Here is an 11,898-nt window from a genome sequence, read left to right as displayed (position 1 = left end):
ATGCTTTTTTTGGGGTAGCATAAAATAACCCTGATTCTGTGCTGATTTTCCCATGTGACAACTCCAAGTTCTGGAAACCTGTTTCTCATCATATATGTGCCATGAAAGGAAAAATTGGACCTGTCAGGATTAGAGTCATTTCAGAACTCAATACAAATAAAACTGCAAAGCACAGGGAGAGATACCACTGCCCATTTGATTCCTTTAAATCTCATTATAGTTTCACTGGACCAATAGGTTTATTGGAACTGCATGACTGTAAACAGAGGATCTGGATGGGACACAGGGATTTTAGTTGTAATACTCTGACTGAAATCCTACAGTTGAATAAATGTTAAGATGGGAGACAGCAGAAAGCTTTTGCTGTAAGGATGGGAGTGAGTTCCTCCGTATAATGATGTCTATAGCTCTGTTTAGCAAAGAGACAACCATACTTTGGTTCTAATCAAATTCCCACAGTGTGTGTAGTAGTGGCAAGGGATGTGGAGAAAGGATTCGGTCAGGAAAAGGCAACGGAAAAGGTTGTTTCCTCTGCACTTGAGGGCTGGAAGGACCACACTGTGGGGTGTTAGATGCAGCCTAATAGCTCTGCAGAGGGAGAAGGATCCAATATATGTTGGTCTTCTAGTGATGAGCTACTGTCCCCGGCTTAAGGAAAAGTAGGAAAAATAAACACCAATGTCACCTTTGGGAAGTGACTGCTGTTGTGCCCTGAAGTTTGAATGATAGAAAGAAATGAAATGGAAAAGGACTGGTAAATGTTCAGAGGAAAGAAAGGTGCTTTGTGAGCTGGAAAAAGAAACTGGCAAAGAACATCAGAGCATCTGGTGGCTGTAGTGGGTTCAACTTCCTGATAGTCTTCATTATTAACACTTGTTTGTTTTGTTTTAAACTGGAGCAGGATCCCATGTTTTCACTGAAATCAAGTTAGCTTCTGTTTGCAATGGGAGCAGGATAAAACCTCTGTGACGCAGTGGAACTGGGCTTATTTTTCACTGTGGTTTCATTTTCCTTTTTTCACTGAAGAATTTCAAGCAGGGACATGTTCCAGTGGCCTAATCTTAACTGCACACGGGAGCAGTCTCTGTTTGCTTTGCAGGGAGGAGCTGGCTCACTTCAGGAGTTGTTCAAGAACGAACACAACTGGTTTGCTGTCGGTTCTTAGTACCGGCTGTAGCTCACGGGCAATAATGGAACCAGCAGTGGGAAAGCAGCTTTGTATAACAAGTAATTGTCTCGGCTTTAGTTTAGTGTAAAATAGCATGATTTCAAAACAAAACAATCATCTGCCTACTTGGTGAAGTGTTGTGATTGTTGAGCAGATGTCACTGACTTACCAACAGGATAACAGCGCTTGCATTTCCCACTTTGGAGGGAGCTGCTTTTTTCCTTCCTTCATTATTCTGCAACTCTCTGCTTAGCTGAAAACTATCCCAAATGAATTCCCACTTTTGGTACAGCTTGCTAAAGGAGGACTGACAGTTGCTGAATCCCTGTCAGGATTACAGCAGGCACCTGTTCATGGCCACTGCGCCCGATGTTGCTAACACGTTTCCACAATAACTTCATGCTCAGAACTTTCCAACCAATTATTTTCTGGGAAGAAATTTTCCACATTTGGCCTTTGCTCGAGAGGGATTTTTGTGGGTTTTTTTCCTTCTAGGCTTGAGAAAATCGATGCCAGCTGCTCCTGAACACAGCCCGGGTTATAAAACCATGCCTCTGAAGTAAAGAGAACTTCACGGGCTGCACTGAGCTGAAGCATAAAGCTCGCTCCAGACCCATCTGGGGAGCGATGTGTTTTTTGCCTAGCATTATATGTGACGCCGATTTAACCAGATTAATAAGGGTAAGGCATTAAACGTGTTTTGGAGGAGCTGTAGATAGCGAGAAAGAAAAGCTTGCAGCAGAGAGCTGCCAGGTAGGTCAGAGGAGCTCCCTCCTGCCCCCCGCAAAGTGCACCTCATTGTTTGAGGAGAACAGGGATAGACTGCACCTTCCACAGCCCACGTCACTGCTCCAGGCTACGTCCCTTCCCCACCAGGTGATGATTCTTCTTCACAGAGCAGGCAACTGAATGTAAAACAGGAGGGTTAAATGTGCACACACAGCACATGCATATGCAGTGGAGATGCAGAGGGACTTTCAAACTAGTATTAGAAATCAATACCCTTGCTAAAATGCTCCAAGCAAGGAATATATCATAGAAGATACCACTTGGGATATATTACCTATTGTCAAAATACAGCCATGTTGAACTTTATGCAATTAATTAGCTGGTTGGAACACTTGATTGGGGTTTATATTTTACAGGTGAAGGTATATATACATTATATTGGTTTAGTTAGAATAGCCTCAAGCATTAAATGTTCTCATCTTCCCATGCCTAGTGCAGACACTTGAGGACTGTCTCAATGACAAGTTTGTATGTATCATATATAGAATATTATCATCCTAGTTAACAGCGTGCATCTCTTTTTGTAAGCCTTTTGCATCTCTTCTGTATCTTACTTCCTATCATTCTGGGGGCTTTTAAAAGGCAATTTCTGTGGTTTAACAAATCAGGAAGCTATGGAAACAAAACAAAAAGAGAGAGAACTAAACAAAACCCCTTCTCCACAGCCACCACCGTATCCCCCTCTCGCCTATAGCGACTCTGGTTTTCCCTGAACTTACGAAGAAGTCGACAAAACCCACAATCAAACAGCAAAAATCCCACCCCTAACCGCATTATTTTTAGCTTTCTATCGTTTCACGCAAGGGGTCTTTTCCCCTCAGAGTAAAAACTGAAGCCTTCCGCTTCATGTAAAATGAACTTTTAGGTCTCACTTAAAGCAGCGGCAGGCATTGGGGGGGGGGGGGAGAAGAGGGAGCCGTTTAACAATTTGTTCCTATAGAACAAGATCTCATATTCAGTCCTTTCGAAAAGGGTTTTTGGTTTGGGTTTGGTTTTTTTTTTCTCTCTCTCTCTTTTTTTTACTCCCTTTGTTTTCTTTTTTTTGGCCGTGAGAGGGACTTTGATTTATTTTCAGCAGCAAAACGGCCCGAAGAAAGAAGCTCTCGGAGCCTTCATCTGTTTAAAAAGAGGGGGGAAAGAAAAAGGGGGTTGGGAAGGGAAAAGAAGCAGGGAGAGAGAACGGGTGCCGGTGGATGCTGCCCCGCTCGGTTCGGCTCCGCGCAGCGCAGCGCAGCGCGGACCGAGCCGAGCCGTGCCGAGGGGGAAGCCTTGCATCACCGCCCGGGGCCCGGCTTCTCCCCGCCCTCTCTTTCGGGGAGGCTATTAATAGCATGACATCAGCCGGGACTAGCCGCCAGAGTAAATACCAGCGCTGGGCGCTCGGCTATATAAGGGGGGTGATGCAACCGAGGAGAGAGGCAGAGGAGCGGCGAGCAGCGGGAGCTTCTCTCCCGGAGGAGGCAGCAGCGGGAAGCGGACGGCCGCCGGGACGGCAGCGCTGCCGGGCTGGTGCGGAGCCCCTTCTCTCCGGCCGGGAACTCCGTGGCACCGGGAGCGAGGTAGGTGCGGAGCGGAGCCGCCGAGCCCCGCCGCAGGGAGGAAAAGTTTCGCCGCCGCCGCCGCAGCGAAGCCCGGTCCGAGCCCTCGGTCCCGTCCCGGAGCTCACCCCCTTCCCTGCCCGGGCTGCCTCCAGATGTGGTCGCCGGGAGGGAGACCGGGTTGCCCCGGTTCTCCCGGGCCGGCAGCGCCGCTCGGCACCGCGCGGTGGCGGCCTCGGCGGAGGGATGGGAACGGGACCGGGACCGGCGCCGGGAGCCGCGGGGATGCCGGAGTGCGGTGCGGCCCCACGGGCGGAGGAGGCACCGCCACCAACAGGGTCCGGGGCCGGCCCGGCGATGGGAAGCCCAGCACCGCGGCGGGTACCGCGGTCTGTCACACCCCGAACCCGAGCGAGAGCTCTCGCTGTGAGCCGGGACAAGCACTTTCCTTTTTGTCCCCGCGTCTTGACATGTGGAAGATCAGTTGCTAAGCTGTTGCCTAATCAAGTCAGCCGTGACACAACAGCAAACTTGTTTCAGAGAATGAGTTCCTGTTGGAAATCAATCTCCCCCCCTCATAACAGCATTCGAGAAGTTGTTACAGAGCTCGGGAATGATGTGGGATGTCAGAAAGCGTAAGGTCAAGCAGCGTGCACAGAGGTTGTGAACTGTAATTGCTCTTAATGCTGATTAAGATGAGCCTCAATGGTTATCGGGGTTTATTTCATCAGCAGCAGAGGAGAAGGACTTCATATGAAGAAATAAAACCAAGAGACATAGTCAGGCTATGCACTTAATGCATAGTCTTCACTGCAAAGTCAGGCTTGCAGTTAAGCAAACAGAAAAGGCTGAACATAAATATTAAACAAGAATATCCCTAAGTAATAGAAACTCACAGCTAGGAAGAAAATCCTGACATTAACATATGGGCAGATGAGATGTGAGAGTTCACTGCAGATGGAAAGAATCAGCAAAAGAACAAACAATAAGTAGGGAGAGAGCAAATGAACCAAGTTGTTTGAATCTACCTGAATTGGGAGGGCACCATTAACAACAAAGCTGTTATTTTTGGAGAGTTCCCAAACTGAGGATAAAGTAAGGAAGCATTAAGTCGCCCTGGGGACAAGCTGTGCCTTTCTGGTGCAGCACTGCGAAGTGCTCAGCACCTCCAGTGGCAGTAACTTCAGAAGTGCCTGAAACAGCCTGGAGCCCAGCTCCATGTGCATGGTCTGACCAAGTAAACAGAGGTCATATCAGGCAGGCCCAGATGTAATTGCATTTTAAGGCTTGCTATTCTTATTCCTACTGTTTCCCCAGCCTTTACAAACCCAAGGAAGACGAGACAGTGCCCTTGTTGGCCTATAGACAGAGCTACCATTTGTACAGAAATCGGGAAAAAGGAAGGGCAACTTGTTGCAGTTCTTAAAATGGCAAAATCTGGTTTTCCTTCTTGTAAAACGCTTCTAAAAGCAGATTTGTTCCTGAAAACTGGCAAACATCTACTTCATTGTTATGAATAGGGAATCTATTCAGCTTACTGAGTAGCTTTGACACAGGGCTGATTATTTGTATCACACTGGCTCCTAATGATCCCAGTGGTAGATTGGAAGCCGACCCTAGGAGGGGCTCTCCAGAAGCCCTGGCCCAATGAAGAGCCCCAGGAGCACAAACCAGTGACAAAGAGCTCTGCTAAATGGTCCTCTGCTTGCAGCAGGAATCCTTACACAAGCCTCAGCCCCCTTATAGGCCTTCCCTAAAGTCTGAGTAAATAAGAGATGCCTTTCAGGGTGTCTGGAAGGTCAGTGAGCTGTCCAGGCAGGAGAACAGCACGTTTCTATGGTCAAGGATACCTTCCTCCGACCACGGGCACCTACTACTCCTTTTTCTTTCCCTATACTTGTGAAAGGCAGATGGGAAGGCATTAGAGCAGGGTTTTGGTGGTGCTTGTAGTACACTAATACTAACTAGTAGAAATCCACAGTGAACGAACCGTCAGGCACAAAAGCTCCTGGTTTCCTCTGGTGCTACGGCTGACCTTAACCATAAGTTCACCTAAATCAAAAGGTAATTGAATAAACCACCAGAGCTTGAAAATTATTAGCCCAGTGAATTCTTCTCTAGGCTGGACAAACAGCTTAACCATTAATTAAAGGCTCCTGGGTTGATTGAGTTACACACTATTGGATGAAGACATCACCGGCAGCCAGAGACTGATTTAGTGTTTGTAGCTGAAGTTTCTGCTAGCAATGAGGGGTTTGGTGTCATCTGGAATTACCCTTTACTTAATGAGTTGAACAGTTGAATGCTGTTAACTGGTAGATAATGCTGGGAGGACTTCAGCTGGAAATTATAGGGCCATTTCTGACTGGTTGGAAAAGAATAACTGTTAGCTTTCTGAGATTATAGGATTAAACTGTATCAGTACTTGAAATGTGACTCATGAGCAGGGGTTTTCTCGAGAGAACTACATAAATTTCCCAAAGTCTTTCTGAATAACAAATTGTTCCAAATAATTTCCTCATCTTTGATAACCACGGGTGAAACCCTGGCCCCATTAAAGTCAACAGAAAAAGTCCTCTTGATTTCAGTGGGCTCAGGATTTTACCCCCAGACTCTGGGAAAGGTTCAGCTCATGGTGACAGGGTGAGGGAGACCCAGTGGCCACCAACTGGCAATTCCAACTGTCCTCAGGTTTTCACATTTACCCCCCGTAGCGATGAACCAGATTCTATTCTCAAGTGCCCCAGTGTGGATTTACAGTGTATTTTTAGATATCTCTGAGCAAAATCTATCTTCTTGTCAAAGCACGTGATCCCAAACATCCCTTGTTGGGTTACAGAAGTAGCGTACGGGGAGCTGTGCAAATCAGGGTTGACCACGTGGAACTTTAACTGCTGCTACCACGCTGCTACCCCGAGGCAACTCTTTACTTACCTGCACTAAGTTAATTACAATTGACTTGGCTATAATTATTGCAGGTCTAATCAAGAGTAGATAACATACTGTAATTACCCATACAGCTATTAAAATAAACCAAACCCCAAACCCCGAAACCTAAACACCGAAGAAAGCTGGAAAACTGATGTGGTAAAATCCAATCTAACACAAGGCACTTTATAAGTAAGGGAAGTAACACCATCTTTTTCCATATGGATTTGCACCTTTTGGGCCACCAACAAAAAGTGTTCAGCTTCCTTCCAGACCTCAGATCTCTCCTTTTTCTGGGTGAGAGATGGTCTGTGCCATGCAGAGCTGCCTTTCTAGGTTGCCCATGGCATTTGGATGGCTGACTACTGAGTTTTGCCTTTTCCTGTCTCAGTGCGGTCCCATCTTTTCACCAAGTACTTAGGGGCCTCTGTCCCTCCAAAACTGGGTAAGAACTTCATAAGAATGGCTAAAAAGAGGGAAGTAGAGAGCACTGTTGAGTAGGTTCACTTTCTTAGGAAAACTACCAGAAATTGGGTTCCTCTGCAGGTGTCCATTTGCATAATTTCCCTGAAGTCTCTCCAGTCACGCTCCTTCATACAAGCAGAAGGTCTGGCCATACATATTTAAGCATTTCAGACCTCTTGCTGAGGGTACATGAAGGCAGTTTCGGGTTTGACAAGAGCAAAGGAATGAAAGAAACGGCTTCACGTTCTTCATGACTCAACCCCTCCAGCTCAGCCTGTGCTTTGAAGCCCCTGAGCATGTATAGACTTTACCTTTGTGCCAGCTCTTATTAGAAACCATTTTTCAGGAGTTTATAACCAGGTCTACAGCTCTGGGTAAAACTAAGCACAATGACTTTGTGACAGATCCTGTCTTGGTTAGTACATTTCAGCTTCCAGTAGAACTTGCTGAGCTTTGCCCAAATATAAGTGAGATCAAGGTGTGCTCTGTCCATTTGAAGCCAGAACCTGTGTTGGTATAGTTCTGAGGATGGAGATACTCTTAAGCTCTTTTTGTGCTACTAATTATTATCATTATAATATTATAAGTATTTCTTTGCTCTCTGATTTTTGTTCCTCATTGTCTTCCTATTCACTTGATTCTCATTTGCCATATTGCCAATTTAAAACCTCACAGAATATATACACACATATACTACTTACATATATATACATGCACACTATTTTTTCTCAATATTAAGTTTCAGAAAGACCTAGAAATTATGTGATGTGCTAATGCTATTACGATTTTCAAACACTAAGTTAACACAAAATAGAAGTTTTTACTAGTGACCAAATTCTTAACTGCTTGTCTCTAGCAAGAGATTAGGGTAGACAGGGAATTGGGACTGGAGCAACTCAAGCAATGGGGTATTATTCACGGTATGAATTCTTTTTGCCTTCCTAAAGTGATTGAAAGATTATTGTCTCTCTTTTTACCTTGCAGCACAATGATGGTCCAACACTCAGGCCAGGTATCTGCATTAGAAGTCAGCGCCTCCGCAATTGTTCCCACTTTGTCCCCCGCAGGGTCACTGGGGTTTGATGATTTCACAAATCTAACCCCACTGGTGAAAGAGGAACTGAGGTTCACCATTCAGAATAAGCGTCAGTCGCACAGGATGTCTTCTACATTGGACACGGTGACAGTTTCTGAAAGGCCTGTTGAAACATCAATCACGAAAACAGAGGTATGGCTCTTTAGCATTTCAGTGGCAATGATTAACTCTCTAATAATGTTTCACTACAAGACCAGTAACTCTAATCAACTACACACAACCCTCTCCACTGTACTCCATTCTCTTAAGCTGGCTGCTTGTCTTTCTGTCGTGGGGTTCTGGGAAGCCCTCTGGTATTTCTCATTTCCATCAGGGGCTAAAGTTGGGTATTTTATTTCTGATTATGGACTAAGGGCAGTGTTTTACAGTGATATGAGCAAGTACTAACCCGGTTTCCCTACTTACTTGTGGCTGAACTTGGAATAAATCACTGCTGAAGTTTCGGTTCACTGAGGACAGTCCAGTAGGACCCTTGTGGGCTACACTAAAACAGGCACAGCCATGCTGTGTCCATGATAACTTTTTACTACAAGATAATAGTCTTTGAGAAAGACACTTCTCCTGTAACATGGAGAAATAGGTTAAGTTAGGAAAATATCTACACCTTTGTCTCAGCCTCCACAGGAAATGAACTGAAGCTTGAAGGCATGTAATACCCCTTTTTACTGCTGCCCCTTGTTCGCTGCCTTCTTGCTGCCTCAATTCATGACACATGCTCCACTGCTCCCCATGCCCCTCACTCCTTCTGCTCCTCGGGACATGGAGGAGAGGAGGAGGAGTGGGAGTCAGCCTAGGGAGATGCTCAGCAAGGTTTCTGAGCCCCACTGATTTAAAAGGAGCCATCACATGGATCACATCCATCCAGACTCCACTCAGGTTTTTATTGACAGTTCTAACGGAGTCACTGCCATTTTACTGTGTGGCAAGCAAGGTCAGAATCACATTCTTGTATAACTCATGATGTGAGCACTAACACTATCCATGTTGCTTTTAAAAGCATGGAAGTTATCAAAACACAAGTCATGTACTTATGACACTTTATGGATTGTGTGTATCTGTTTTTATGGGATAGTTTTCTCCTGAAGAGGATGAAAGAAAAAAGAGAAGAAGGGAAAGGAACAAAATTGCTGCTGCAAAGTGCCGAAACAAGAAGAAGGAGAAAACAGAGTGTTTGCAGAAAGTAAGTGACTGGCTTGGGTTGTTCTTAGTCTGCAGTCCTGCCAGGATCCAAATGGATAGCATGGAGTACTGTCATAGTAGGAAACAGAGAAGGATGTCACCCAAAACTCTGTAAACCCTTCAAGATATTAGCTAAGAAAAATGAACATGCTATATATTAAAACCAAACCTGGTTAAAACTGGGATAAAGTGAAGGCAAGGAAGGAGTGAAGTGACCAGCCTTGTCTACAGGGATAATATTAGCTTGAAAGTGTACACTGACCACAGGAGTAGTAAAATATCATTTCATAGAAAATTCTTCATGGAGACCCAGAGCATACAAATACCAACAAGCAATTTCTAACTTCTTTATGAAAGGAATGGCATAATAGCTTACCCCTTAATTCTCCGTCCTAAGACCCCAGTTGTGTCTTGACCTGCTCTGTCATGATATGCAACTCTATTGCAGCAGCAGCAGGCCTGCCCTTTTTCCTATATCTAGGGGTAGGGGAAAAAAGGTTGTGTCCTTAACTTTGTTAGTTTAACATGGTTTTACAGATATGTGACATGATGTTCTAGAGAGTTAGTAAGTGCAGATAACCTGGGGACGCTTTTTGACCCAAAAATCACAGAACAATGTGGCAGAATAATAATGCTTTGTATATCTGCCATTGTAAGTGAATACGAATCTGATTAGCTTTTCAGCTCCTCTAAAGGCCAAAAGAGGTAGCTGTCAATCTGTTTCTTAGACTGCTATTGAACAGAGAACGTATAATAATTATAGGATGCTAAGAATGTGCAGTCTCTCTCTGTTAGCCATATGCTTTCCCACCAGTAAAAGACTGCAACTATGAGATCAGCTATGAGACAAACATTGCGAATAACTATTTGAACTACTTGGTCTAATAGTTGTGTCTGTCCTTTGTGACCAGGAATCAGAAAAGCTGGAAACTATCAATGCAGAATTAAAAGCCCAGATCGAAGAGCTAAAGAATGAGAAGCAGCATTTGATATACATGTTAAATCTTCACAGGCCCACTTGTATAGTTCGGGCACAAAACGGAAGGACACCTGAAGATGAAAGGAATCTTTTTATTCAACAGATCAAAGAAGGCACATTACAAGGTTAAGTGATACGGCAAATATGGAAGTATTTATAGTGGTTTTTAACAGCTACCAGAATCCATGGGGGATCTGACATAATGTGTAGGATTCTATTAGTCAAGAGCCTTTAGGAAGGGCAGATTGCTTTAAGCAGAAAGAATCATTTTGGCTTGACAGCGATTCTTCCCCTTGGAAGATCTGGTCTCAATCAAATTGAAGAGTCTTCTGCCTCAAATATAGGTTTTGCACCTGACATACTCGCTGTTCCTAGGAGCTACAGACAACAGCTTCAGAAGTTTTAGCTCTCTGCTAGTATACAGTATCTGCACTCACAACGTTTGTGCTAGAGCACTATGACTTCCGAAGATGCACATGGTACAGACAGCTGTGCTGGATGGACACTATTCCTCCTTGTTGCTAGTAAGGAAGGTGGACTGAGAGTATTTTCAGTTTCCAAGTTTCCAGGAGGATGGTTTCATGTACTGATACGTAATGTTGCATTCTAACCGAACACACACACACACACGCACACAAAGACACAAACAAGCTTTTAGTTCCAACTAAGCTTTGTAATATCTTCTTCACAACACTTGTGTGGGTTTTTTCTGTGACTCATCTCAAAGACCGAATCTGAAGAACCTCGTGGGTGTGACAAAGAAGTTCCTTGCAAAACGTCCATACCTTGTATTTTAGGAGTTGGAATCCCACCTGCTATCCTTTGGGGGCTACAGTTTTAACTTGAATTGCTGAAGAGCAGCTTGTACCACCACTTGGTGAATTGGACTCCCTGGAAAGAGGAAACCAACTACGGAGGGATATCGATACAGGTTTTGCCTGAATAAAGAACTGCAGGACTGAATCCCAGGCTCATAAGTAATGAAGAGTTGAAAATACAGGATCAAATCCTGCAAGCCTTAATTCATGCTATTAACCCCCACTCACAGAAGAGGTTCCATGGACTTCAGTGGGTCTGTTTACGAAATAGTTCTTATAAACATAAGAGCTTGTGACAGCTTTTCCCATCCTGGTCAGGATTACTTCCTTCTGCCAGGTGATTCAGAGGGAAAAATTGATTGTAGCTACTTTGATTTTGTATCTGAGTGGCAACTACAGTCAATCAAAAGTGTTACTTAGAACCTAAAGGAGGAAAGCGTCTTGATGTAGTGAATAACTGGTTTTGGTTTTTAATCAAATACTAACCTTGGATGTTTTTGAACTGGTAGAAGAGCTGCTGGACAAAACAGTTGGAGCTACGAGTGTTTGAATTCTGATGTTTCTGTGAAATTCTGAGATTGTTTAATCCTATAAAATATATCCTTACAATTTTTTGTAAAAGAAAATATTATCCTTATTTATCACTATCATAATGGGTAGAGTTAATAAATACTGCGAGCAAGAGAAAACTGAAACCACAAGTGTTGTGCTGTCTTTTTACTTTTACCTCTTGGTGTTTAATATTATATATTCCTAAACTTCACCAGTTGTAGTTGAGACACAGCTATTGAAAACACGTATCCTTCATCTTTGCCACAGATGAGGCACTAAGTATCTTGAACCACTGGGTGCAGACATTATGCTTTCCAAAGTTCTGTACCTCCATCAGTGGTGTCTGGCTGTGCAATGGCACCATTTAAGCAAAGCAGACAATAAGA

The 11,898-nt window shown here is 44.3% G+C and overlaps 1 protein-coding gene across 1 annotated transcript; it reads left to right on the top strand.

Annotated features, from left to right (window-relative positions):
- Nucleotides 1-3,393: 3,393 nt before the first annotated feature.
- On the top strand, nucleotides 3,394-11,655 carry ATF3 (activating transcription factor 3). Its single transcript, XM_034061276.1, has 4 exons — nucleotides 3,394-3,516; nucleotides 7,873-8,116; nucleotides 9,057-9,164; nucleotides 10,075-11,655. The coding sequence occupies exons 2-4, from the start codon at nucleotides 7,877-7,879 to the stop codon at nucleotides 10,270-10,272; spliced, it is 546 nt and encodes a 181-aa protein (XP_033917167.1). The 5' UTR covers nucleotides 3,394-3,516; nucleotides 7,873-7,876; the 3' UTR covers nucleotides 10,273-11,655.
- Nucleotides 11,656-11,898: the final 243 nt, after the last annotated feature.

The sequence above is a fragment of the Melopsittacus undulatus genome, chromosome 3 (assembly GCF_012275295.1).
Source record: "Melopsittacus undulatus isolate bMelUnd1 chromosome 3, bMelUnd1.mat.Z, whole genome shotgun sequence".
In the NCBI taxonomy this organism is placed as follows: Eukaryota; Metazoa; Chordata; class Aves; order Psittaciformes; family Psittaculidae; genus Melopsittacus; species Melopsittacus undulatus.
The sequence above is the reverse complement of the archived record's forward strand: the minus strand, read 5'-3'. Positions and strand labels throughout refer to the sequence as shown.